The 22,750-nt window shown below is 44.0% G+C and overlaps 1 protein-coding gene across 1 annotated transcript in view; it reads left to right on the top strand.

Annotated features, from left to right (window-relative positions):
- Window positions 1–22,436, top strand: part of TOX3 (TOX high mobility group box family member 3) — an 89,871-nt gene extending 67,435 nt beyond the window's left edge. Inside the window, exons 3-7 of the mRNA XM_087728898.1 lie at window positions 2,928–3,185; window positions 14,493–14,762; window positions 19,216–19,443; window positions 20,812–20,892; window positions 21,493–22,436. Of these exons, the coding sequence (XP_087585024.1) occupies window positions 2,928–3,185; window positions 14,493–14,762; window positions 19,216–19,443; window positions 20,812–20,892; window positions 21,493–22,200 (1,545 nt within the window). The 3' untranslated portion in view covers window positions 22,201–22,436. The remainder of the gene's footprint in view (window positions 1–2,927; window positions 3,186–14,492; window positions 14,763–19,215; window positions 19,444–20,811; window positions 20,893–21,492) is intronic.
- The last annotated feature ends 314 nt before the right edge of the window (window positions 22,437–22,750 follow it).

Here is a 22,750-nt window from a genome sequence, read left to right as displayed (position 1 = left end):
GGTAGGAGCTGTGATGGACAAGATCCGCCTGTTGGGTCCCATTAGATGACATCACTGTGAAGGGTGGATCTAGAATGTGCCTTTTCTATTTACATCTTAGTAGATGAATTGGAACAATGGAAGAGTGATGTTTCTGTGTTGGTCAAAAGAATCTCTCAAAAGCTCCCCATAGATGTTTTAACAACAAGGTACAGGTAATTAACAAGCTACAGATGGTCCTTGACTTATGATTGGTCAACGTTATGACTTCCCTGAAGCTCTGACGATTGCGCGCCCAACCCCCACAATCACTGCAATTTGGATGCTTGGCATCACTTAATACTTGAGAGACCGCCTTCTGCCGATTACCTCCCACAGACCCATTCGATCCCACAGATTAGGCCTCCTCCGTATTCCATCTGCCAGCCTATGTTGGCTGGCGACTACTCGGAGGAGGGCCTTCTCTGTGGCTGCCCCGGCCCTTTAGAACGAGCTCCCTGTGGAGATTCGGACCCTCTCCACCCTTCAGGCCTTCCGGACGGCCGTGAAGACCTGGCTGTCCCAGCAAGCCTGGGGTTGAGTCCCCCCCCCCCGCCTACTCGAATTTGCTGTGTCTGTTGTGCTTTTAAATTGTTCGTATTGTCTGATTGTCTTTGTCTTACTTTTTGTAATTTCCCCTCCCTTGGCTTTGTTCAGCCGCCCTGAGTCCCTTCGGGGAATAGGGCGGCCTACAAATTGAATAAACTCCAAACTCCAACTCCAACTTAATGATGGATGTTCCACCTGTTGTGAATTGTAGTGTAAATTTGAGTGTAGAAATTCACGTGTGAGTATTGGGCCAGAACAGGTGGTGGTGGTGTTTTTTTTCAGAAGAGACCTCATCATTAACACTCACATACAGCCAATCCTTGGCTTAACCACCACAATTGAGCCCAAAATCTATGTGGTTAAGCAAGAAAGTGATTGATTTTTGCCCCATTTATAACCTTTCTTGGCCAGGTCTCTTACACGAAGCACTGCAGTTGTTAAGTGGGTGAAAAAGCCGTTCAGTGAAGCTGACGTTGCTTGTAAGAAAGGTCACAGAATGAGATCACATGACCCTGGGGAACCGTCGTAAGTACATGCCAGTTGCCCAGCATTTGAATGTTGATCATGTGATCGTGGGGAGGGAGCAACGGTAGTGTGGAAAACGGTTATAAGTCCCTTTTTTGCAAGTGCCATTGTGGCTTCAAACAGTCACTAAATGAATTTTTGTAAGCCGAGGACTATCTGTATCTTGTTCCAGGTCAACAAAATCCAGGCACCCCCTTTTAGGAACCATTGTAGTAAATAAACCTTTTCATTACTATAAAAGTAAAGGTGCCCTTAAAGGTGCCCTTTGCACAAGTGTGCTAGTCATTCCCGACTCTAGGGGGCGGTGCTTATCTCCGTTTCAAAACCGAAGAGCCAGCGCTGTCCGAAGATTTCTCCGTGGTCATGTGGCTGGCATGACTCAATGCCAAAGGCGCATGGAACGCTGTTCCCTTCCCATCAAAGTTGGTTCCTGTTTTTCTACTTGCATTTTTCACGTGCTTTCGAACTGCTAGGTTGGCAGAAGCTGGGACAAGTCACGGGAGCTCACTCCATTACGCGGGGCTAGGGATTCTAACCGCCGTACTGCCAACCTTCTGAACGACAAGCGTTTTAACCCTTTGACTACTGTAACAATCCCCGTAATATGATACAGCCTGTTGTTGTAAATAAATGGAATAAGAAGGAATTTGAAATAAGATTCTAAACTTTCACGTGTATGAGCTACAAGTCTTTACTACTAGTACATATGTGCAACTACCAAAATTGGGAGCATTTATAGTAGTGTCAGAACAATTTGTAAGCTGCTTGTGCTGTTTTGTTTTTACTAATATATCAATAAAGTGGCAATTTGTTCTCCAGCTGAAAAGAAAAAATCCCAGGCTAGGCGAGGTTCCCTCCAACAACAAAGACAGATGTTGCTAATTAAGTGTGCATTAAAAAACAGTTAATACTGATACATCATTAAAGCCATATGATAATGAGAGTTGAGTCTTTAATCTGAAGGATCTGAAGAACTGGGCAGATGTGAAATGGGCTGCACATTTGTGACTTACAATTAAAAAAGAGAGAGGAGAATTTGAGACTCAGATTGTGAGGAGTATAAAAGAATTCTCTTTTAAAAGGATGTCCCAAAATTGCTTCCCCCCCTCGCCAAAAAGGGAAACTGGGTTTTCTTTGGGTTTTTTCCTTGAAGATGTTTCGCTTCTCATCCAGGGAGCTTCTTCCATTCTGAAGGAGGAGGAGGAGGAGGAGGAGGAAGAGGAGGAGGAGGAGGAAGGAGAAGGAGAAGGAGAAGGAGAAGGAGAAGAAATTGTTGAACTGAAGAAGCTTCTTGGATGAGAAGCAAAATGTTTTTCAAGGAGAAAAACAAAGAAACACCCAGTTACCTTTTTTGGGGTGGGGAAGCACCTGGATGATTGAGAATATCTATAGACATTTTTTTACACTGTGTTTCTTTTTAATATATTTTTATTTTCAAAACAAACATACAAATCCTCCTTCTTTACATACTGTAGAAAGTGTATCAGTTGGTTACAAAAGGCTTTTGTGCATCTCTTCCACCATCATCAAATATAATTCATACTAACTCCAATATCTTAACTCGGATATTTATTATATTACCATCATCATACCTCCACTTTTGACTATGATTATTTAAACGTCCTTCATCATAAAATAAACTGTGTTTTGTGCATTCTCTTCCACCATCATCAAATATAATTCATATTAACTCTTAATATCTTAACTCAGATATTTATTATATTAACATCATCATACCTCCACTTTTGACTATGATTATTTAAACGTCATAAAATAAACTGTGTTTTGTTGTTGTTGTGCGATCGTAACAAAGAATTTATTTATTTTTCTTCTAGCAAACGTTCCACACTCCAAGCCTTGGCGATGAAGAGTTCGAGATCCCACCAATTACGCCACCCCCCGAACTGGATCCCACGAATTTAGGGATGGGTGATCTCCTCCTGCCTTTTCAAGGCCTCAGTGATCAGTTGGGAGCGCAAGGAAATGAATTCACACCTCAGTTTCCACCCCAGAGTTTGGATCTACCTTCTATTACCGTATCTCGAAACTTGGTGGAACAAGACGGCATTATCCAGAGCAATGGATTACATATGGTAGGAAGATAGATATATTTCTGTTATTTTTTTTTCTCAGTCTTTTGGGTATCTATGGTATCTATTTTATTGCAGCAAAGAATTAGAGCGATATGGATGATGTACAACTCAAAACTTGCACGGATGACGTTAACTACTTTGGTAATGAAATTGCCTGCACGGAAAGCAACCATGTTATATAACTTTCAGAATAATTTTTTTTCCTGATTGAGAAAAGGATGCAAAAAAATGCAGAACCCATAGTTTTGATAACTGAAATGTGCTAATTGTTTTGTGGTACTTGATTATATTGGGAGTGTTGTTGTCTTTCTTAGGCTTTTAGTTAGCTACTGGATTGAATAAATTAGACATTGTTTGGGTTTCAGTTGGATTTTTACAGAGCTTGCATTTTAATTCTTTGGTTCTTTGCTGCTTCTATTAGCCCATAGCATTATTTTAATAAATGTTAATACCAACCTAAAGAAAAGAAAAGAAAAAAACCAAACTCAGAGGGCACCAAGGACCTCACAGTTGTCTCCTCCTCCTCCTCCTCCTCCTCCTCCTCCTCCTCCTCCTCCTCCTCCTCCTCCTCCTCCTTTCCTTCCCATTCTCCCTTCTCTTCTCCTTTTCCGTTCCCCAAACCCTATCTCCTTGTGGAACTGATGATGTCACATAGTTTGGTAAGGAAATGTCTGCAAGAAAATCAATCAAGCTCAGAGAGCATCAAGGACCCCACAGTTGTCGTCTCCTCCTTCTCCTCCTCCTCCTCCACCTCCTCCTCTCCTTCCCATTCTCCCTTCTCTCCTCCTTTTCCGTTCCCCAAACCCTATCTCCTTGTGGAACTGATGATGTCACATAGTTTGGTAAGGAAATGTCTGCAAGAAAATCAATCAAGCTCAGAGAGCATCAAGGACCCCACAGTTGTCGTCTCCTCCTTCTCCTCCTCCTCCTCCACCTCCTCCTCTCCTTCCCATTCTCCCTTCTCTCCTCCTTTTCCGTTCCCCAAACCCTATCTCCTTGTGGAACTGATGATGTCACATAGTTTGGTAAGGAAACGTCTGCAAGAAAAGCAGAGAGCATCAAGGACCCCACAGTTAAACCCCGAGCTACCAATATTTTCTTCTCGCACTAATCTTAAGCAGGAAAAACGATCCACTAAAAATAACCAGATTTTTTACTGAGCTCCCTTTGCCTTTTTAAGATTAACATCGTCCCGAATATCAAAATTTATATTTCAAGGCCGCCTTGATACATGCCCGTCATTACTTATTTAAAATATGCACTTTATTAAAGTGATAAATATTTATTAATAATAAAATTCCTTTATTTAAATTGTATATTTTATGAATGATCTTTCCTCGGAGGCCCCCTTTTTTTAAAATGACTGCAATAAAAAAAACATAAAAAAGAGGCATTTTAACTATGAAATTTCATTTCATGGTCAATTGGGTTTGCTGTATCTGAAAGAACTAACTATGGGGCCATAAAATAATTATGATATTAATCTGCATTCGTAGAACGGCTGCACGAAGCAGTACCCGGCTCCTCAATTTTTTAATTGCGTCTTTGTTTGTCAAGTTGTTAAATCGGTATTGATAGTTAAGTCACAGACTTTGCAGATACTACAGATACAGCTTCAATATCGGGTAAGATATATTGAAACTGGAATAGTTCTTGAAATCTGAAGGTGACATCTATGAGCAACAGTGTCCATCTGGACATCCCTCTTGCTCATCCTGCCTGTCCTAATAAAGATGAATATTGCTTTAAAAAACATTGAAAAGGAAACTGCGTAGCTAACAAAGAACAGATAATTCTGTATTACCAGAAATACTATTGGATTTCCCATGCATTGTGACAAAATAAAAGCAATAGCAATAGCAATAGCAGTTAGACTTATATACCGCTTCATAGGGCTTTCAGCCCTCTCTAAGTGGTTTACAGAGTCAGCATATCGCCCCCACATTTTGGGTCCTCATTTCACCCACCTCGGAAGGATGGAAGGCTGAGTCAACCTTGAGCCGGTGAGATTAGAACCGCTGAACTGCAGATAACAGTCAGCTGAAGTGGCCTGCAGTACTGCACCCTAACCACTGCGCCACCTCGGCTCAATGCAACGAATGGCTACCAACGGAGGAAAAATGGCAGGGAGACTAAGAATAAGTAACCCAAGGAGCTATAGAACATTAGACAACGGATTGTTGCCACACCCATTGTGGTACTCACAACATGTTCTCCATAGTGAGGGAGGAGGAGTATCCAGATTGGGTTGACTTTGTCCTCTCATTGATTGGATTGAGTCAGGTAAGTTCTTTGGGCTCCGCCCCTTGGCCACCAGGAAGACCCCAGTTATTGACTCAATCCACTCACTGGAAGGTCCACCATTCTGGATCTCCAGTAATTTACAAAGGATTAAGGAAAATAAGCTTGGACCCAGCAAATCTTGCCTCCCTGCAATGTTAGCAATAGCAGTTAGACTTATATACTGCTTCATAGGGCTTTCAGCCCTCTCTAAGCGGTTTACAGAGTCAGCATATCGCCCCCAACAATCTGGGTCCTCATTTTACCCACCTCGGAAGGATGGAAGGTTGAGTCAACCTTGAGCCGGTGAGATTTGAACAGCCGAACTGCAGAACTGCAGTCAGCTGAAGTAGCCTGCAGTGCTGCATTTAACCACTGCGCCACCTCGGCCCAAATGTATTTATCAAAATGTACCTGCTGTTTATATACCGTCCAATCCAACAGTGCCTGTAGCAGATTCCAAAATAAAATAAATACATAAAAACCCTCCAAGAATAGGCAGCTAATCAAGGAGGGAAGCAACTTAGAACTAAGGAGAAATAGAAGTTGCCTCCAGAAGTTGTGGTCCATCAATGGACGTTTTTAAGAAGACATTGGACAGCTATATTGTCTGAAAGGGTATAGGATATTCTGCTTGAGCAGAGGGTTGGACTAGAAGACCTCCAAGATCCCTTCCATTCTTCTGTTATCTTAAGCTTCTAAGAGAAGCACCAATGTATGCATGAAAACCAGGGTTTGATGGGTTTCTTAAAAAAATAACACCGTGGAACTAATCTAATTTCTGGGAAAACATTGTTCTAAAGAAGGTCTCAGCTATGCAGAAGCTTCATCCTTGTGGTCCCTGAAGATGACAAAATGGCTGCCAAAAAGCCTACCATTTTGGAATTTTTTTGAGCAGGCAGAAAGCTACGTGGAGAAGGCCGTCCCAGGCCTAAGCCACGTTGAGTTGTTCCCCAAGAACACAACTTTTTAAATACCACATGCAATCCTGGATGTTTTTGGAAACCTCACCATTCCAGGCAGTTTTTATACAGTCACAGATCGTTCTTTTAATTGGGTTTATGGATTGACCCCGTTGAGGTGTCCAGCCACAATGTCACCTTGAAGAAATGTCATGAAATTTCCAAGCGTCAACGGCGAAGAAATGAAATGTACTTGGGCAAAAGCTATGATTAATACACCGTGTCTCCAGATTTATTCTGAATACTGCCTGACATGTGCACCTACAGACTTGAATGTAAAACCGCCAGAGGCATGAGTAAAAATAGGTTATGTCAAGGTTCACCCATGTTTCCCTCAGGGCCTTGAGTTGACTAGCTACACAACAGTACTTTTACAGGCTTCTCTTAGATTTGCTGCCAGAAGACAATCAGAATAATAAATAATGCTTTACATTCCATTAGTAAGTTTGGATGGCTGTATTTTAAGTGCAAGTAAGCAGTTTTATTGTCCAACTTCAACGGTTTCCCCAATTATTAAAGATGGCTGTCGCTGGATTAACATTTTCCTACCTCTTTCAAGAAAAGATTAATAAGACAGCTCAGGATCTGTTGTCTTACATTCCCTAACTAGCCTGTCCCTTTTTGTGTGTGTTTGTAAACAGAGAGGGACAATCTTTCATATTGCTGATTAGTTTATGATTATGGACAGGAAAGAAAGAAGCATTTATCTTCATTTAAATGCATTCTGTTGAGATTTCCTTTCCCTGAAAAGGGGGGGGGTGGGAGATGGAGGGAGGGAGAGACAGAGAAAGACAGACAGAGAGAGAGAGAGAGAGAGAGAGAAAGAGAGAGAAAGACACAGAGAGAAAGAGAGAGAAAGAAACACAGAGAGGAAGATAGAGAAAGGGAGGGAAGGATAGAGGGGGGAGAGAGAAAGACACACACAGAGAAAGACAAAGAGAAAGAGAGAGAATGACACAGAGAAAGACAGAGAGGGAGTAAGAGAGACAGACACACACACAGAGAAAGAGAGAGACAGAGACAGAGACAGACAGAGACAGACAGACAGAGAAAGAGACAGAGAGACAGAGAGAAAGAAACAGAGAGAGAGAGAGAGAGAGAGAGAAAGACACAGAGACAGAGAGAAAGACACACAAACAGAGAGAGAAAGACACAGAGAAAGAGAGAGAAAGACAGAGAGAGAGAGAGAGAGGGAGACAGAAAGACACACAGAGAAAGACAGAGAGGGAGAGAGAAACAGACAAACACATAGAGAGACAGAGAGAAAGACAGACAGAGAGAAAGACAGGCAGAGAAAGACAGAGACAGAGAGAAAGAAACAGAGAGAGAGAGAGACAGAAAGACAGAGAGAAAGACACACACACACAGAGAAAGACACAGAGAGAGAAAGAGAAAGAGAGAGAAAGACACACACACACACACAAACAGAGGGAGAGAAAGACAGAAAGACACACAGAGAAAGAGAGGGAGAGAGAAAGACAAACCCATAGAGAGACAGAGAGAAAGACACACAGAGAGAAAGACAGACAGAGAAAGACAGAAAGAGAGAGAGAAAAAGATAGAGAGACTGAGAGAGAGAGGAGGCATACAAATATCACTAACATTGGCATTTTAATAATATGGTAATGCAAAATATCAACGTTCTTAAATGAATTACGGGAGGGAAAAATTGAATAAAGTACCGTTTGTGTTGAGAAAAATACCCAGGGCACATATCACAATATGGCGGGTGTGGGGGGGGGAATATGTATACATCTAGACATAAACAGATGGAAACCCGTTAACAAACACTATCACAAGTCATTACTGACTGTGGACAATCACCTGAAAAATCATTTTAATTCGCAAAAGACGACAAAGCTGTTCCTTGGGCTCCGTAGGGTTCTCTCTTTTTATTTTTATTTTATTTTTATCATTCTCTTCTCCTTTTGTCCCCGTCCCCCCACCCAAAAAAAACCACCCTTTAAACATCTCTCTATAAGCTGCCCAACCCGCAGAGTAGCACTGACATCAGTAGTACATCAATTTCAGAAAGTGGATTATTTTTACCAGACAGCTATTGTGACATATTGGGTCAGTCATAAATGAAAGATATTCATGCAAGCATGCAATACTTGTAATGAAGTCTCACTCTGACCTTCTGTATGATTGATTCTGTAATTTAGTTTTCTCAGGCACTGCCTGAAATGAAATGAAATCATGTTGAACAAGTTTTGAATACCCACAGTGCACCAGGAGAAGAAAAATCTGTAGCCCTAGAGGCTTGGGAGAGAGCAGCTGAACAATTTATCTCCATGCTATTATAGCCTTTGCCAACATTCAAGATTTTCTTCCCTCTCTCTCTCTCTCTCTCTCTCTTTTTTCCCCTTCTTCTCCCTCTCTCTCTTTTCTTATTTGGCTTAAATACTTAATTCTGCAGGTAGCTGTAAATGGGAAAATAAAATGCTGTTCAGATTTAAAATGACAGCACCCGGGTACGTGCAAGGGACTGATAAAATATCTTGAATAGAACTGACCTTTTATGTTGCCGAAAGTTACTGAGGGATTCATCCTAATAATTACCATATAGATTATTTTTTATTTCTTTCCCTCAATGAAACATTTCAGGGAGCAGCGGTGCTGATTGAATGAAAATTGAACTTGTTAACATTCTCTCAGCTTAGCCTGTTGTACATAAGAGAAGGTTAGCTTTGATGAATTTTGAAATTCTCTCTTTTTTCCCCCTCTTCAGATATCTAAAAAACAGACGGGGAAATAATTGCCTTTTTTTTCAGCCCCATGTTTTTATTTTCTTCTTTTTTTTCTTTTATTAAAAATAAATTACCTTAGGTGTATGTATATGTGTGTGTGTGTGTGTGTGTGTGTGTGTATGTGTGTGTGTGTGTGTGTGTGTGTATGTGTATGTATGTATGTATGTATGTATGTATGTATGTATATATATATATATGTTATATTTATGCTGATAAATAAATAAAGGGAGACTAGTATAGATCTATTTCAAGCTATTTAGCTCTCATCAGCTAGCCACACCCTTGTTGGGAATCGAATATTTGGGCATACCAGGGGTTGTGACTTTAAATATATGTATATGTATATGTATATATATATGTGTGTGTGTGTGTGTATCAAGTGTGATTATATATATCTATATATCTATATCTATCTATCTATCTATCTATCTATCTATCTATCTATATATATATATATATATATAATCACACTTGATACACACACACACACACACACACACACACAATTAGTGTCACACTATTTATCAGCATTTATAAATTGCACGAACCGGTATATATATAGGGTGGGTTTCTCCCAGTTCGCACCGGTATACCAGAACCGGTTCGTGAAATTTAGTGTACCTTTTGGAACATGTTCCAAAAGGAAAGAAGGAAGGAAGGAAGGAAGGAAGGAGAAATACACACAAGAAAGGAAGGAAGGAATGGAGGGAGAGAGAGAGAGAAAAAAGAGAGAGACAGATAGAAAGAGAAAGAGAGAAAGAAAAAAAGAAAAAGAAAGTGGGAGAGAGAGATGAAATAAATAAAGAAAGAGGGGGAGAGAAACAAAAGGAAGGAAGGAAGGAAAAGAAAGAAAAAGAAAGAAAGAAAAAGAAAGAAAGAAAAAGAAAGAAAGAAAAAGAAAGAAAGAAAGAAAAAGAAAGAGAATTTATGACCAAAATTGAGCCCAAAATTTTGTTTGCTAAGCAAGAGCATTGTTAAGTGAGTTTCACCATATTTTCCAAGTTGGCCACACCCACCCGGTCACATGCCCACCCAGTCATGCCCACCCGGTCACATGACTGCCAAGCCACTCCCACAAAACCGGCCACACCTACAGAATAAGTTCTAAAAAATTTTGAAACCCACCACTGATATATATAAATTTATATATATATATATATATATATATATATATATATATATATATATATATATATATATAGAGAGAGAGAGAGAGAGAGAGAGAGAGAGAGAGAGAGAGAGAGAGAGAGAGAGAGAGAGAGAGAGAGAGAGAGAGAGAGAGAGAGAGAGAGAGAGAGAGAGAGAGATATAAACCTGAGGTAATTTATACATACATACGTACATATGTACGTACAGTACATCATTCTTGTAGTATGAGTGTTGGTGGGTGTAAAGTTTTATTTTCCCCCATATGAAAATGTGTGGTTTTGGAAGATTTTAAAAATATTGCACTGTGCTTTTGGGACACAATCTTACTTAGAAGAAATTAGATGTTGCAAGGAGACTATGGGATAATAATGTGGCATGCTGATCTTTAAAACGTATGCTGCCTTCGTTTATCAAAGAAGAATCAAATTCACCTGGAAAAAGAATTTTTTGATCAAACGAAAACATGTAGAGATTGGAAAAACCATTTGTCTGAAATGGTATTGGGTCTCCTGCGTAAACAGGGGGTTGGACTAGAAGACCTCCAAGCCCTCCTCTCCAATTCTGTTGTCCATGGAAATTCACCAGCAGATGCCTGCTTTCCTATTTTTTCTATATACTCTACTCTACTCTACTCTACTCTACTCTACTCTACTCTACTCTACTCTACTCTACTCTACTCTACTCTACTCTACTCTACTCTACTCTACTCTACTCTACTTTACTCTACTTTACTCTACTTTACTCTACTCTACCCTACCCTACTGTCAGTCAACAGAAACACTGATTTGCTGACACTTTATCTAAACTAAATGTGTATATCAGTGATAGTCTAACCTCTGTGAATGCCATACAATAAATAAAATAAATAAAGCCATGACTTCTATCCATTTTCTTACATTACAGCTAGAGCCATTCTGTATCATTAATGTAGAAACTAACCAAGGAGAGAACAAACTTAGAATTAAAGAGAAATTTCCTGACAGAACAATTAAACAATGGAACCATTTGCCTCCAGAAATCGTAGGTGCTCCAATACTGGAGTTTTTAAAGAGAGTGAGCAGCCATTTTCTCTGAAGTGGTATAGGGCTCTTCTGCGTGGGCAGGGGGTTGGACTAGAAGACCTCCAAGGTCCCTTTCAACTCTGTTCTTCTACGTTCTAAGTGTTAGCTTCATTGTTATCCCACATCGTGATATATACAACACACAGGGAGATTTTATCTTCTGTTTACCAATCAGTAATCGTCTTCTCCTTTTAAGAATCGGTGACGGGTTATATGAAAATTATTAAACAGAAGCATGAGTTAATGACTTAAAGCATCACTGAATATTCTTGTTAACCCATAACAGGTTAAGAAACAGCTGAAGGTTGTTTCAGCTTCATCTTTATATGTTGGCCTGTTTGTTTTAATTTAACTGTGTTATGACACAAAAGAAATGAGCCATTGCAGATGGTTATTTTTTATTCTTATCAAGATCTTATGTTTTTTCAAAGTAAGAAGTTAATGAAGATAACTTGAAATTTTAAGGAGACAACACTCCAAATTAAATTTGTATTCATTTTCAAATTTTCACCTTTTTTTTTTAATTAAAAAGACAAATTGAAAATGCCCTTTAGATTATTGCAAAGCTGGCTAGGCATGTTTTCAGCTTAGATCCTTTATGAAATGTATGCTCCCAATTTCGTTGTATATTTGTTTTAATACATAGTTTCTTTTTAATATAAACTTTATGATCTGGATATGGATAAGATGAATGAGTGTGACTGTAATTAGGACAATGTTACATTAATGTTGTTTCATATATTACAGCTAAAATGTTTTATTTCAAGCTTCATTAATATGTTTAGTGATTGGTAAAAGAAGTCTTTGTTATTTCGAACATGTTGTTAACGTTGTTGCTGTCATATTGACATTGTTAAAGGAGGAAAATTAGGGAACACAATTTTCTAGCCTGCAACATTGATTCAGCCCAGACCAATACACTTTCTAAAAAGGAATTGATGGAACCAAGATAAAAAAATCCTAACCATCATTTTACCTCTTACATTTTTCAATCTAACTAACATTAACTCCTTAACTTGGATTTATGTATGCATTTAATAAGTTTTCTCTTCTCTAGGATTGTGACAAATCTGAGAATGGCTTGTTCTAAACTTTGCTGGCAGGCAAATCCAAGATATAATGATAGCAAAATAGCAAAGTATTTTTGCCCAAAGATTGGAAGGGTATAATTGCAGCCTTTTTTTTTTTGCAAACAACAGCAGAAGGAGTTGCTAGAGAAAAAAGAAGGATATCTCCCATAACATTTGGAGTTAGTTTCATTACAAATTTGGAAATCCTACCTATCTCATTCCAACAAGTAGCGTATTTCTGAACGGTTAAATAGTATTGATTTTTTTAAATCTTTTATAAGAGCCCTGGTGGTGCAGTGGTTAGAATGCAGTATTGCAGGCAAATTCCGCCCACAGCCTGCGTTCGATCCCGGTAGAGCTCAAGGTTGACTCAGCCTTCCATCCTTCTGCAATCAGTAAAATGAGGACCCAGATTGTTGGGGGCAAATAGGCTGATTTTGTAAATCTCCCAGATTGTCCTGCAAAGCATTATGGGGCTGTATATAAGTCTTAAGTGTCATTGCTATTTCTCAACCAAATTTGGGGATCAATCAAGAAATGGGGAATAGCAATAGCAATAGCAGTTAGACTTATATGCCGCTTCATAGGGCTTTCAGCCATCTCTAAGTGGTTTACAGAGTCAGCATATCGCCCCCACAGTCTGGGTCCTCATTTCACCCACCTCGGAAGGATGGAAGGCTGAGTCAACCTTGAGCCGGTGAGATTAGAACCGCTGAACTGCAGATAACAGTAGCTTTTGGGCTACTCATAAAATGAAGGTGATGATACTATTCCAGAGACTTGAGAGAATGCTCATCTCTTGGGAACTATCAGATGACACTGCTATAATGATAAGACCTGGAGCATATAGTTAAGCCAAGGTTGGATGGTCCCTCATATAGCCAAGTCCCAAATCACAACCAGTATCTGGGAACAAGTCAACCTACCAAGCGCTCCCATCACTTTCTACATTGCTACAGTACAGTCTTCAAGGACAGCCCTACGCAGAAGGGGTATTCCAGCCATTTCCAGAGATCTTGGTGTTTGCGTAAAGGAGGCCCGGTCGTTTGTGCCCAAATCAACTCTGGGTTGATATATTCCAGCTTCCATCCGTTTGTTTTCTTGCCTCTCCCTGTGATTTCCTAGATGTTCTCCAACATCAAAGTTCAAAAGTGTCGGTACTCTTTGTCAGAATATTCATGAACTGGAATGGAACATAGCAACAGTTTCAAGTTTATTAGGATTTGTATGCCGCCCACTCCCATGGGGACTCTGGGCGGCTCACAACAAACAAGAAACATTTAAAATGTAAAAAAATAGAATAAAAATAAAATACAGTATTAAAATTCACATCACCCATTCCATCTAAACAGGGCTGGATATCAATCAACAGCCCCAAGCCTGCCGGAACAGCCAGGTCTTGACGGCTTTACGGAAGGCCGGGAGAGTAGTAAGGGTCCGGATCTCTGCAGGTAGATCGTTCCACAGGGCCGGCGCAGCAACAGAGAAGGCCCTCCCCCTGGGAGTCGCCAGCCGGCATTGTCCGGTTGACGGCACCCGGAGGAGGCCCAACCTGTGCGATCTTGTTGGTTGTTGGGAGGTAAGTGGCAGAAGGTCAGCCATTGGGGACTGGCTGGAATAGGACATGGTAACAAGGTCAGCCAATGTAGAGGCATGGCAACTGGGTCAGCCAATGGGAACTATTTGGTGACTGAGAGCCATGCCAGACGGGTCGGAGCCTGGGCGTGGCTTACCTATGTAGCTCTTGAGTCTGTGCAAGAGAACTAATCTAGTCTAAGCTCTGAATTGTGAACTGAAATCACTCTGCCTGTGTTTTGCCTGTAACTACTGCCACGTTGGAAGAATCTGCTGTTGCTGTTGTACATTTACTCATGTATTATTATGTATATAAAGAAGTTAATGAATCTTACTGAATCAGTTATCTGTGTGTGCTTTCTGGATTTGATTTGTGTAGCAAACTCTGATACGCTTCCTGTCTTGTCTCTCTTAATGTTCAAAATTCCCTTAACAGCCCTCCATTCTTTCTCTGTTTCAGGATCACACCCACACAGGGATGCCTCAGTACCGCCAGGACCATCCTTTGATCATGAGATCCATTATCCACATGACGGAAGCTACTCGTTCAGGAATTATGACTCCTAACCAGCTTACTACCATTAACCAGTCCCAGCTAAGTGCTCAACTGGGATTAAATCTAGGGAGCACCAACTTACCACACGCATCTCCTTCCCCTCCTGCGAGCAAATCAGCAACCCCTTCTCCGTCCAGTTCTATCAATGAGGAAGATGCGGATGATCCCAATAGAGTAAGTTATAGCGTGTGCCAATCAATCGGGTTAATCAATCAATGAGTCCATCAACCCAAAAGCTCGCTCTGCATACACTTTTGGCGGTTTTTCCTCCGGAAAGATTTCGTAATCCTTGCCCTGTGGTGGCACAGTGGTTAGAATGCAGTACTGCAGGCTACTTCTGCTGACTGCTTGCTGCCTGCAATTTGGCAGTTCGAATCTAGCCAGGTTGACTCAGCCTTCCATCCTTCCGAGGTGGGTCAAATGAGAACCCAGATTGTTGGGGGCAATATGCTGACACTATAAACCACTTGGAGAGCGCTGTAAAAGCACTGTTAAGCAGTATATAAGTCTAAGTGCTATTGCTTGCATGCAAGAGAAAATGAGTAGATAGTAGCAAGATTATAACGGATTCATTTATTCATTCATTCATTCATTCATTTATTGGATTTGTATGCCGCCCACTCTCAAGAGACTCAGGGCAGCTGACAGATAAAAAGGGAAGGGGGATACAAAAAAATATATTAAAAACAACATTAAAATACTACAACATTCATAACTTAGGATGGGTCTGGATAAATCAACAGCCCCAGGCCTGCTGGAACAGCCAGGGCTTGGTCGCTTTGCGGAAGGCCGGAAGGGTAGTAAGGGTCCGGATCTTCACGGGAAGATCGTTCCATAGGGCCGGAGCAGCTACAGAGAAGGCCCTGCCCTGGGGATGGGTGGATTGGTTGTGTTGTGGCCTGCCAGCAGAACTGACAGCAGATTTGAACATGAGGAGGTTGGGGAGGAACCTGGGCCAGTCCTGGAGTCTGGGGAAGGCTCTGATGAGGGCTCCGTGTTGGAGGCAGAGTGTGTACCAGGGCCCTATGCCAGTTATCAGCTGCCTTCAGAGTCAGACAGACGAACAGCTGGAGCCTGTTCCCAGTGTGTGCATGCGCAGAGATGCCAGACGAAGGGAGCAGCTAAAGAACAGGGTTCGACTTGGGAGTAAGGCCACAGGTGGACCATGAATGGCCCCTCCCAGAGGAAATAAAAGAGGAGCAAAAGGGGAGTGGAGTTTGCAGGAGACAATTAATTCGCCTAATTGGTTCGTGACTCTCCGAGACTCCTTGCCAAGTTTTGCAGATATCAGCCTGGCAGCTCTCCAAGCCAGATAAGGTCTGTGACCGTAAATCCTCCCTTGAAAGACTTTGCTGGATGTGAATGAACTTCACAGTAAATTAATAAAATAGGTTTTTTGTTGGGACAAAGAGTTTGCTTCATGCTCTCGGGAAGCCTGGATCAGAACAGGTTGGCAGCCTAGTTGTTTGTTGTTTGTTTGTTTGTTTGTTTTGTAAAAACAAGAGTTAAATATAGGCACGGGCACCATATTTATCCAGCTTTTATCGCACAGAGATCCTTTGTGACTCTTTCAAAAGAAGGAAGTTGCCCGCATAAGGGTCCTCGTGAATAAGATCCCTGCGTTATAAATGCAGTCCTCTCGTTTGTCGTCTCTGGCTGCAGTGCTTTTGACATTTTCACATGCCTCCTCGTTGGGCATTCACGCTTTAAAAACAAGCAAGCATTTCTTCCTAAAAGGCAGCCTTTCACCTTTTCATAAGTGCCGCTCTTCAGTTTGTTTTCATCTTGAGAGTAAATGACCCTCCGAAAGAAAGATGGCAGGTGGAGAAATACATCTGAACTCCCAGCCATCCGTTTTGGAAACAAATGGCAGGATTTTATGCAGGGTTTCTAGCACACCATCTTATTTTTCTTTGGGTTTTCTTTTTTCCCCTGGGGTGGGGGAAATCTTTGCCATTATTTAACCTTAAGCCAAAGGGGTGTGGCAAATTACATCTAGAGACCGGTAGGCGAATCCGTGGTGAAAACTGGGAGGTTTGCACACATGCGGAAGGTGTGGATTGATCAAGTGGCAGAATTTGGACGAGAATTCTGCCCAGGAGCTACGCAGGACAGCTGCGGAGAGAAGGAGAGACTCGCTGGCACTGAGAAAGGATTGAAAAATAACTCTGCTCATTGCTCTTTGACCTGGAAGGATTAACAAAGACGTTAGCAGCAGCGCGAAGAAAAGGGCTGGGAAAGTACGAAGAGGGTTGCTTCCTCTTCTTTTCACGCCGAGTAAGGTCTTGTTTCTCAAATGTTAGTGGAGTCCACCTGGCACCAAAAGAAGGTTTTAATGCTTAAGATGTTCTATCCATAGAATTTAACGTGGTAAGCTTTCCAGAGTCAATGGATGGATGGATGGATGGAATTAAGGAAGGAAGGAAGGAAGGAAGGATGGAAGGAAGGAAGGATGGAAAGAAGGAAGGAAGGATAGATAGATGGATGGATGGATGGATGGATGGAAGGAAGGAAGGATGGAAAGAAGGAAGGAGGGATGGATGGATGGAAGGAAGGAAGGAAGGATGGAAAGAAGGAAGGATGGATGGATGGATGGATGGAAGGAAGGAAGGAAGGATGGAAAGAAGGAAGGAAGGAAGGATGGATGGAAGGAAGGAAGGAAGGATGGAAAGAAGGAAGGAAGGAAGGATGGATGGATGGATGGCTGGATGGACGGAGAACATAGGGTGACTGTTGTGGCCCGCCAGTGGCCAGCAGAGCTGGCAGCAGAGTCGGACAGTGAGGAGGTTGGGGAGGAACATGGGCAGTCCTGGAGGCTGGGGAACGCTCGGAGGAGGGCTCTGCGTCGGAGGCAGAGAGGGGGCCAAGGCCGTCTGGCAGTTCTCAGTTGCCTTTGGAGCTAGACAGCAGTGAAGCTGAGGAACAGCTGGAGCCTGTTCCCAGTGTGCACATGCGCAGAGCTGCCAGAAGAAAAGTACAGCTGAGAAATCAGGTGGACCGTGAATGACCTCTCCCAGAGGAAATAAAAGAGGAGCGAAAGGGGAGTGGAGTTTGCAGGAAACAATTCATTTGTTAGTTTGTTTCAGGAGTGTGAAGATCTGTCCGTGAATCTCAGAGACTCTGTGCCCAGTCTTTCCTTGCATAGCACTTCATTCGGACAATATTTACATGGCAGCTTTCCAAGCTAGATAAGGTCTGTAGTCATAAATATTCCTTTGAAAGACTGTTTGCCAGGCCTTTGCTGAATGTGAAGGAGAGGAATTCACATTTGTTTAATAAAAGGAGTTTTGTCGGGACCAGTTTTGTCGGCCTAGGTCAGAACAGTGACTTTGGGCCAATCACCAGGAGTCTTCTGGGAGTTCTAGTCTCACCTTATCCATGGAATTCAGATGGGTGACTTTGGGCCAGTCCCTCCCTCTCGGTCCAACTCACCTCACAGGGCTGCTGTTATCGGAAAATAGGAGGCCGCAGGTCTGTTGGCTAAGTCTGCTGCCTTGATATATTTGCAAAAATAATAAAGGGATACAAATAAATAGAGATCATAAAATCAGGCACGACTCCAATCACCCACCTTGCTTAGCAACAGAAATGCTGACCCCGGTCATGTTCGTAAGTTGAGGACTCCCTATAGCCGTGATGGCGAACTTATGGCACAGGTGGCACATGGAGTGCTCTCTGTGGGCACGCGAGCCATCACCCAGCTGAGCTCCACCACGCATGCGCGCATGCCTGTCACAGCTAACTGGTTTTTGGGTCGGCCTCCGGAGCCCAGAGGAGGTCATTTTCTCCTTCCCGGAGCCTCAATGAATTGAATTGAATTGAATTTATTGCATTTATATGCCGCCCTTTTCCCCGAAGGGGACTCAGGGCGGCTCATAATCCAAGTCAGGGAAGGGGGTACAGATAAGGGATTAAAAAAAAGACGAACAGAACAATACACAATTTAAAAGCACACAACAACCATACCATTCGAGGGGGAGGGCAAAAGCTCTTTAGCCCCAGGCCTGTCGGAACAGCCAGGTTTTAAGGGCTTTGCGGAAGGCCTGGAGGGTGGTGAGGGTTCGAATCTCCACGGGGAGCTCGTTCCAGAGGGCCGGAGCAGCCACAGAGAAGGCTCTCCTCCGGGTAGTCGCCAGTCGGCATTGGCCGGCGGATGGAATTCGGAGGAGGCCTAATCTGTGGGATCTAATCGGTCTATTGGATGAAACCCTCCAGAGCCAGGGGAGGGCAAAAATCCCCCCCCCCCGATGGTGCAGGCAGCTGAATAGGCCACGCCCACCATGGCCATGCCCACTCGGCAAATGGGCAGATAACTGGTTGCTAAAATTTTTGAATACGTGCATGCACGGGGGGAAACACGGTCACACATGCATGCAAAGGGGGTGCATTACATTATGGGTGTGGCCACAAGTGCATGCACTCTCTTTCATGCGTGCACGATTTTGGCACGTGGGGACAAAAAGGTTAGCCCTCACCGCCCTATAGTGACGGAGTCACAGCCGAGTCCTTGTTCTCCCTTTCCAACACATCTGTTTCCCTTCCGATGGGAAGCCTGCTGTGTTTTAATCACATCTGGCCATCTGAAAAAGACGAGGCTGATTTTTTTCTCTCTCCTTGTTTCTGCTAGGTTGCCGGAGAAAAGCGAGCCGCCCCAGATCCTGGCAAGAAGCCCAAAACGCCGAAGAAAAAGAAAAAGAAAGATCCTAACGAGCCGCAGAAGCCGGTGTCCGCATATGCCCTGTTCTTCAGGGACACGCAAGCCGCAATTAAGGGGCAGAACCCCAACGCTACCTTTGGCGAGGTTTCAAAGATCGTGGCCTCGATGTGGGACAGCCTAGGAGAGGAGCAGAAGCAGGTAAGCGGAGCGGAGACGCCTGGGAAGTGCGGAGGGAAGAGCGCCAAGGATTACAATCCCATCTAATTAAAACAGCGGAGGGCTGATCTGGGTTTTTTTTGGGGGGGTGGGGGCTTCGCTAATGAGGAAGCGAGCGCAGATTGGCGGGGGGGGGGGACACATGGCCAGGCTGTCTTTAGTCTCGGCTGAGAAACTCAAGCGTCAAGATCTGGAATAGCGGTGGTGGGGTTTTCAATGAACCGATGGATGAACCTTGATTAGAAGCGTTTTTTCACCCATGGCGGGACGATAACTGTGTTTCTCGTGGTTGTCTGCTTGCGTGCACGCCCGCAAACATAGAAACGCGTGCCACACGTACTTGTGCAAAATACGGGCTTTCTTAAGAAGGTTTTATTCCCCCCCCCCTCTTCTATCGCACAAAAGGACTCTGGTTATTTTTCTTTTGTTTCCACTTTTAAAAAGGAGTTACAGTGTTGATAATGTCAGCCATTGTACTACTACTACTACTACTACTACCACCACCACCACCACCTCCTCCTTTTCCTCCTTCCTCTCTCTCTTCTCCTCTTCCATCTCCCCTCCTCCTCCTTCCTCACTTCCTCCTCCCTCTCCCTCTTCTTCTCTTTCTCCTCCTCCTGCTTCCTCTCCCTCTTCTCTTCCTCCTCCCCTCCTCCTCCTTATTCCTCTCTTCCTCCACCTCCTTCCTCTTCCTCTTCTCCTCTTTTTCCTCCTCCTTCCTTTCCTTCTTCTCCTCTTCCGCCTCCTCTCCTCCTTCTCCCTCCCCTCCTCCTCCCTCTCCCTCTTCTCCTCTTCCTTCTCCCCTCCACCTCCTTCTTCCTCTCCCTCTCCTTTTTCTCCTTCTTCCTCTCCCTCTTCTCCTCTTTTTCCTCCTCCTGCCTTTCCTTCTTCTCCTCCCTCCTCCTTCTTCCTCTCTTCCTCCACCTCCTTCTTTCTTTTAAGAGCCAAGGTGGCGCAGTGGTTAAATGCAGCACTGCAGGCTACTTCAGCTGACTGCAGTTCTGCACGTCAGCTGTTCAAATCTCGCCGGCTCAAGGTTGACTCAGCCTTCCATCCTTCCGAGGTGGGTGAAATGAGGACCCAGACTGTGGGGGAGATATGCTGACTCTGTCAACCGCTTCGAGAGGGCTGAAAGCCCTATGAAGCGGTATATAAGTCTAACTGCTATTGCTATTGCTATTTCTCTCCCTCTTCTCCTCTTTCTCCTCCTCCTCCTCCTCCTTCCTCCTCCCTCTCCCCGTCCTCCTTCTTCTTCCTCCCCCAACAGCTCCTCTTCAGGCAAGAACTGCTGTATTTTGTGAAGCTTCTGGGCTTGAAGGTATGGTGTTGACATTGTACTATTTTTAACAGGTATATAAAAGGAAAACAGAAGCTGCCAAGAAGGAATACCTAAAAGCCCTTGCAGCCTACAGAGCTAGTTTGGTGTCAAAGGTGAGCTTACTGCCGACTTAAATTCAACATGTAGGAGCCGTTTTAAATGCAGATTTATTTTTATTTTCCAATTGTCTTATTAAAGGCTTTTAAAAATAAGTAACACTCAATGCTTGAGGTGTGAAATGGGGTTGCTGCTCCTCCTCCTAAAATTACCTGCAAATGCAGAATTAAACCTGTGGGAAAAGAAGGGAAAAGAACAGATTGTTGGGGCAAAGATGTTGACTTTGTAAACCGCTTAGAGAGGGCTGTAAAGCACTATGAAGTGGTATATAAGTCTAAGCGCTATTAGGAAGGAAGGAAGGAAGAAAGGAAGGAAGGAAGGAAGGAAGGAAGGAAGGAGGAAAGAAGGAGCTGTGGTGGTGCAGTGGTTAGAGTGCGGTACTGCAGGCTACTTCTGCTGACTGCCATCTTCCTGCAATTTGGCAGTTCGAATCTCACCAGGCTCCAAGTTGACTCATCCTTCCATCCTTCCGAGGTGGGTCAAATGAGGAGCCAGATTGTTGGGGCCAAGATGTAAACCGCTTAGAGAGGGCTGTAAAGCACTATGAAGCGGTATATAAGCCTAAGCGCTATTTCTATTCTCTTTTTGGCTCATAGGCTGCTGCCGAGTCAGCGGAGGCGCAGACGATCCGGTCCGTCCAGCAGACTCTGGCTTCCACGAATTTGTCTTCTTCCTTGCTTCTGAACAGCCCTCTCTCGCAACACGCTACCGTCGTCACCTCCCCGCAGACTCTCCAGCAGTCCCTCCCTAGGGCCATTGCCCCCAAGCCTTTAACCATGCGGCTGCCCGGGAACCCCACCGTCTCCTCCGGCGGCCCCACAAACATTTCCCCCTCGCTGATCAGCTCCATGACGACCAGCATGGCCCCCACGCCGTCCTCGGCTCCCTCTCAAGTCAGCCCTTCCTTGCAGAGCCAGCAGCAGCACCAGCACCAGCTGCAGCATCTCCAGCAGCTGCAGCTGCAGCAGCAGCAAATGCAGCAGCAGCAGCTGCACCAGCAGCAGCTGCACCAGCAGATCCAGCAGCAGATGCAGCAGCAGCATTTCCAGCACCACATGCAGCAGCAGCTGCAGCACCTCCAGCTCCAGCAGTTTCAACAGATGCAGATGCAACAGATGCAGCAGCAGCAGCAGCAGCAGCAGCACCCGCCGCAGCCCTCCCCCCAGCAACTTTCCCCGGCTTCCTCGCAGATGACCTCGCCGATAGCGGCCATCGGCAGCCCGCCCCCCGCCAGCCAGCCGCACCCGTCCCAAATACAAGGCCAGACGCAGACTCAGCTCTTATCGCAGGCGGGTATTTTCTGAAGAGCCGCCAAGTCGGCCTGTGCTTTGCATCCTGGCGGGAGCAGCGCTGCGGATCGGGCAGAAACGGCGCAGGGCTGGGGAAGAGTTTATGCAGGAATGCATAACACATAAAAGAGACTTTAAGCTGTCTATTAGATAGGCAATAAAAGAACTACAGTGTAGCTGGGTATAATCCTTTAGCTGAATTATAAATATTTGTTTTCCAGGGTTCCCGTCCCTTTTCCCTTCCTCCTCCACCCTTCCCTTCTTCCCCCCCTTCCACTCCTCCTTCCCTCTTCCTTCTTTTCCTCCTTCCCTTCTTTCCCTCCTTCTATTCCGCTTTCCTCTCCTCCCTTCACTTCTTTCCCCCCTTCCATTCCTCCTTCCCCCTCCCTCTTCCTTCTTTTCCTCCTTCCCTTCCCTTCTTTCCCTCCTTCTATTCCGCCTTCCTCTCCTCCCTTCTCTTCTTTCCCCCCTTCCATTCCTCCTTCCCCTTCCCTCTTCCTTCTTTTCCTCCTTCCCTTCCCTTCTTTCCCTCCTTCTATTCCGCCTTCCTCTCCTCCCTTGTCTT

Source organism: Thamnophis sirtalis, unplaced genomic scaffold (genome assembly GCF_051295495.1).
Source record: "Thamnophis sirtalis isolate CommonGarterSnake01/CBP01778 unplaced genomic scaffold, rThaSir2_p1.2 scaffold_14, whole genome shotgun sequence".
In the NCBI taxonomy this organism is placed as follows: domain Eukaryota; kingdom Metazoa; phylum Chordata; class Lepidosauria; order Squamata; family Natricidae; genus Thamnophis; species Thamnophis sirtalis.
Note: the sequence above shows the minus strand (reverse complement) of the source record. Positions and strands in the feature narration are given on the sequence as shown.